The 5719-nt window shown below is 35.4% G+C and overlaps 1 protein-coding gene across 4 annotated transcripts; it reads right to left on the bottom strand.

Moving 5' to 3' along the window:
• Nucleotides 1-345: 345 nt before the first annotated feature.
• On the bottom strand, nucleotides 346-5286 carry LOC122596220 (zinc finger MYND domain-containing protein 15). Of its 4 annotated transcripts, none has more exons than XM_043768761.1 (11): nucleotides 5167-5286; nucleotides 4858-4971; nucleotides 4180-4298; nucleotides 3829-3875; nucleotides 3641-3741; nucleotides 3461-3548; nucleotides 2795-2903; nucleotides 2477-2648; nucleotides 2312-2383; nucleotides 1013-1126; nucleotides 346-738 (listed from the first exon to the last, which is right to left on the bottom strand). In XM_043768761.1, exons 1-11 carry the CDS (start codon nucleotides 5266-5268, stop codon nucleotides 646-648), a joined length of 1131 nt encoding a protein of 376 aa, XP_043624696.1. In that variant the 5' UTR covers nucleotides 5269-5286; the 3' UTR covers nucleotides 346-645. The 4 variants fall into 4 exon arrangements, 3 of the variants coding, with proteins under 3 accessions (XP_043624696.1, XP_043624697.1, XP_043624698.1); XR_006323300.1 differs by having other exon boundaries at nucleotides 646-738; nucleotides 2347-2383; XM_043768762.1 differs by lacking the exon at nucleotides 4858-4971.
• Nucleotides 5287-5719: the final 433 nt, after the last annotated feature.

Below are 5719 nucleotides of genomic sequence, written 5' to 3'. Positions count from 1 at the left end.
GTTTTATATGACTTGGCTAATCTATATATTTCATTTAGTTTAAATAGTTTACTTTGAATCGTTTTATGTTTTATTTTTAAGTATTCTAATTTTTTTTTATATCTATTTAATAAACTTGAATTCTAATTATTTTAGCTTGATTAATATATTTTGAGACTACCCGTCCATTGGACGAGTCTGAACACTAATTAATTTATAGAGGTAAATAGCCTACGTTAATTGTTCAAGTAACTAATTAATTACTCGTAAGAGTTATGCTCCGTGGATTGATCAGAAGTGTTACGTTTGTAATTTACTGATGTAGGGCTTTTAAATCTTGAAGAGTGTTCCCAGAATCACTACTTATTGCTATCCAAAATTATGGTTTCGTATTAAGTTATCATGGAGTAAAATAAAGTTATCACTGGGTCTAGAAGAGAACACAAAGTGTGTCCATGATCATAAGTATACAATACAAAAATAATCAAAGCTCTGCGGTGTATATACAATTCCTTCCAACCCGTAGAGTTGTAAGTGTGGCCACCATCTACAACCTGCCTAGGTGTGAGTTTCTAACGAGTAAGCGTTAAATTACAACCAAGATTGAAAACAAGTTTCGTAATTTGATGCGAGATTTCAAGCTAAAGAGGAAGAACAGACTCCACTTCATATTCCAAATAAAAAGCAATTCGAGTAGCAAGGAAGAAGAAGAACAGTGTCTTCAACAGCCAGAGGCTGCCTAAAGGGGTTCAGCTGAACCTGTGGCAAAAGTAAACCGTCGTTTAAAGCAAATAATAGAAAACATACACTCACGTAACGTCTTAAACTAAAAACTTGTTGCAGTCACATTGTTATAAAAACAAAAGATAATAACGATATATGAGAACTTGTGGATCAAAATTCTACGTTTAACTTATCACTAAAGGGAATTAAAAAATATATCGAAATATTCATGGCCATCCAGAAATCATATTTATTGCATTTCTTACAGGACAGAAGTAGTGCTGAGAGACCTCGAAAGTAAAGAACTTACAGTAATTGTCGATGGACTGCCAGTCACAGAGCTTACACAGTTGGCTGCAAGATGACACGCTTCTTCACAGTAATCAGAGAAAATAGCTGGGATTTCTATCTCCCGTATCAGCTCCTGGAAGTGAATGAGAACTTTGAAACACAGCAATATCATATAAAGGTGGCAAAATGATGGGTTGGGCCACCAGATTAAAACGGGCCAGGTTGACCCAATACTCTCAGCTGCACTGCACATGATTAGTTGGGAAAAAAAAGCAAGTGTTTCATATATATTTACAAATATATTTAATGACTTAAACTTCGACCTGTTGAACTGATTCATCGAAGCTTCCTACCCACATCCCTCGGACAAAACCCAACCATTCATCAGATTTTGGAGGTTAATATGCACAGCATGAATATCAATCAACTCTTATGCTACATGTGCGGGATTCTGAAAGTGCACAACCACAAGAACACCAAAGTGACTTAACAGCCAAACTCTAATATGATAGCGACCCCAACGGACCTCTCAAAACCTAACAACCCAACCGATGAAGATGTCATTTTCCTATAACCGATACCCCATCAGTGAAAAAACCTATAGCCAATATGAACCATCTCAACCCAAAAGACTTGTCATAGCACAAATCAGTTGGAGCCCAACATATAAAATCATATGTGGTGACTTCATAGAGCTTAGTGATAACCCATTAATCAACACAAAACACCATGCTTTAATCCATCTTGAAATGAAGCACATGACTCTTTGCATAGTTCTGCAGTATAGAAACGCAATGTTTTTACTCTAATAACAGTTTGCAGTGAGATACTTCATATCCGCACTATTCTTTTGTAGTACAATATAGTATGTGGTTCAGATGGTTCATTAATTCACATTGGTTACGATGGTTGGTATGTATCTTCAATCTGACAATCTTCTTACTGGTTATGATGGTAGGGTTATATGGGAGAGATAGGTGGTAGACTCCTAATGAGGTTAGATATAGGATTTTGTGTTGTTCACAATTAGTATTTTATCGTTACACAGTTGTTGGGATTTGGTTTGTGATTATAAAGAAGCAAACGAATAGGCATTGTGCCAGCCTCCAAAAACCTAATCCATGGTTGTGTCTGTCCAGAGATGTGACTGAAAAATTGTTGTAACCCATTCCCTTTTAAGCTAAATTTTAAATTTACCCATTTTGACCCGCATAGAGATAAAGATAACCCAAATCAATCCATTCATATGTAATTGGGTCAACATTGACACCTCTACTTGCATACGGAGAAAGATATTTCACTTGGATAAAAAACATACAATAGTTGCTAACCAGCTTTTGTAGGCGGCAATACCAGCATTTGGGGCAATGATTATATCGGGGAGAAATTCCTGTCAATGAAGAAGCGTATATCTTATGAAGACTACAATCAAGAATGTCTTGAGCAATATAGTAGTGAAAGTGTGAAACTATGGATGTATAACCTTGGTGAGTTCAACGTAGCGGTCATGATAATAACCTGAATGAAGCCTTATTGTGATAGCTGAGGATATTTCACTAGTTGTGCGTGAAGTGAATTCACCTTTGCCCGATTTGCAACAGCAGCTTGCCTCTATGCAATGCGGATAACTACAAAGATTGATTGTCTCACCATCCCTGTTTACCAGGATGAAACATAGCATCAATAATTAATTCATGGCATCTTAACTTTCAAAATTCGAAATTAATAATGCAATTTTCTTGCCAGCCCACGTCAGTTTCTTTTCAACAAACCAAATCGCTTAGCAACATGTGATGCTGACCTATCATGTGGAATCTCCGGCCCCACAAAATCAATATGCACTTGCACTTCCGGAAAAAGAGCACGCAACTCCCCAAAGACAGAAAGTTGATAAAGTTCCCTCTCTGGCCCTTCAGAAAGGCAACCCATTTAGTTAAACAAATAACAGACAACACAAAAAATTAAATGTCAGCTACTTGAAGGTAAACTAGTAGCTAGAGGTGATAAACTGTAGTGTCAAGTAGGTTGGAGATCAGGTAACTTCAGTATATGTTAACATGAATCAGGCCAGGTTGACCAGCAAAACACTCTATAGCCATTAAATGTACCAACACAGATAATGTATTAAATGTTATTGCATAAGCTATGTTATTACATTATAATTCGGAACTTTATAAGAAAAAAGATTTATGACGTATGCATTCCAAACATATTCTAGCGACTTTTGACCACTTCAACGTATTCGACCTGTTCCCTTTCTAGCTATAAATTTAGTTGACCCATGTGCAATAAGTGAAATAAAACAGCCGAATTCAACCCCAATACGGGTAGATGGGTTTTAATTACCACCTCTGCAGGTAGCCATAATTATTAAAGCTATAAGATAAGAAACCCCATCATGTTGAAACTTACGTGATGAAACAGTAAGCTGCATTAGTTTCTAAAAAGCTCGAATGATAGAAAATACCTAGGTAGTGTATGCACAGTTCATCTGTAGTTGCGGGGATCAAATCTTTAGAAAATGCAAGCTGAATAGCCTGATATATGGTCAATGGCTGGAATAATAAAAAATAGTTGCAGTTATGGCTTAAAAGTAATGCTGATTTGGGTTCTCCAAAGAAATCACAAGACAAGTAGTATAGCTTACCCAGTGAAGAAGTAGAGCAACAGGAGAGTCTAACGGGATACCTCTCCATTCACAGTAGTCGCTCCAACTGTTTAATTGCTTCTTTAATATCGACAAAGGGCCTGCATAATGAGATTGTGTATTGTAGCTCTAAGAAGCAATTATAACTTATGTAAAGCCAAATCAATTTAAATAACTAAAAATTGTACCTGTACAAGGACATAATCTACTTGAGAGACTCCAACCCTTGTCAGACCTTCCAAGAGAACAAATAAGATGATGATATGTCATCTGTATTCAATCACGTCCATACCTTAATACTTTAGATATAATATATTACTCTATTCCAAATTACATTCTCTTTATGTCCCTAAGCAGCTAACCTTTTTCTTTCTCGGGATGTGTATCACAACATAAATGTAACATTTCCTTCACAAAGTTACCTTATATTGCTACTATTGAGGTGTAAATGATCTACCATCTTAAACATTGCATATATTTTGCGAAGAAATAAGTATACTTAATTGAAAATTCAGGAATAGATAGAGTAAAAAAGAGACCTCAAATGATCCAACAAAGCAGATGCATCCCCACAACTACATTCATGGATCCACATTCCTACATGGTGGATCCCCAGTTTATCCAGCAACGAACACCTAGTCTCCACCTTTTCACACACCTGCAACCATTCAATCAACTTAAACCAGCTAAAAAGTACCCAAAACCACGGAGTTCCTTTAATTAATAGTACCAATCTAACGTTTCCGCTCAAACCAAGGGCATTTAGTTCCAAAGAACTTTCTCTAATTTTTCATTTCCGTTTTTCTAGAAAAAGGAAAGTGCTTTTTATCACTAGAGATGTAACCAAGAACTTAAAAGCACATTCATTTGTATTCATTTTCAAGTTTGATAAAAAGGCGGAGTTTCTATCTCTCAAAATAAAAAATAGTTGAAAACTAAGTACCGGAGTTTCAACTGTATTCCATTTGAGAGATAAAAACCTCCTCCTACTCTCTAAGCTGGACAACGAATACAATATAACACAACTTTGTATTATCCGAGTTTTCCTTGAAAACTTATTTAAAAAGTGTCTCATTTTTTCTATGACTTTTTTTCCTAATAAAATCAAGTTTCAACATGCTATATGTTTTTCGGGCTTTACTTTTCTATAGAAATGTAATACATTTTTTACAACTAAACGGGCCCTTAAAGTTTTCTACATTCGACGTAACCGATACCTGATAAGTAGCGTCACGCGAAAACGTAAACGGAAAATCATTCAACAACTTCACATTACACATTTGTTGTTTTAGCCTTCCACATTCTTCTTTATGGGCACTCCAATGTGACCTCTTTTAACACGGAAAATATATATTATTGACAATTTATTTCACAATTAATTATTCTAATCAACAAATTAATTAAAATAAACATAATAAACAAAAATTCATGTTCTTTTTTAGAGTTTGACAATAAGTACTTAAAATGATATAATACTAAATAAATAGTGTGGTGTGTGTGTGTTTAAGGTGAGAAAGACGAGATACCTGATGAGAAACTGAGCAATAAGAAACGGCACCACAACTGTCGCACCGGCGGTTTGCTGTGCCGGAGCACCGTCGTCCATTTCCCTTTGCAGCACACTCCATCTATTATTTTTACATATATTTTCGGATAAATTTTATTATTGTTGACTTAAAATTCAGATGTCGTTCAGTTAGACCCTCGTACGTGAACTCGAATTTTGACACACACTGTGCTATTAGGTAACTAAGTTGGGTGAAAAATTCTCATATACCTTTTTTTTTAAACCGGTTTGAACCGCGTGATCCGAAACCGAAAAAACCAAAACCCGAAAAACCGAAAACAAAAAACCGATGTGTAACGGTTCGGTTACGGTTTTTAATATTCATTACCCGCGGATAACCGAACCGGACCGAATTTTGATATATGTCTACATATAACCATATATAGGTTTTAGGTAAAATAAAACAAGTATTAATGTAAAACAAATAAAACAATAGGTTTTTCTATAGTGATAATCACCGTGCATCAAATAAATCATAGTACATCAATTGTTTCATGAATCTTCGTGCATCA

Source organism: Erigeron canadensis, chromosome 4 (genome assembly GCF_010389155.1).
Source record: "Erigeron canadensis isolate Cc75 chromosome 4, C_canadensis_v1, whole genome shotgun sequence".
NCBI lineage: Eukaryota > Viridiplantae > Streptophyta > Magnoliopsida > Asterales > Asteraceae > Erigeron > Erigeron canadensis.
Note: the sequence above shows the minus strand (reverse complement) of the source record. Positions and strands in the feature narration are given on the sequence as shown.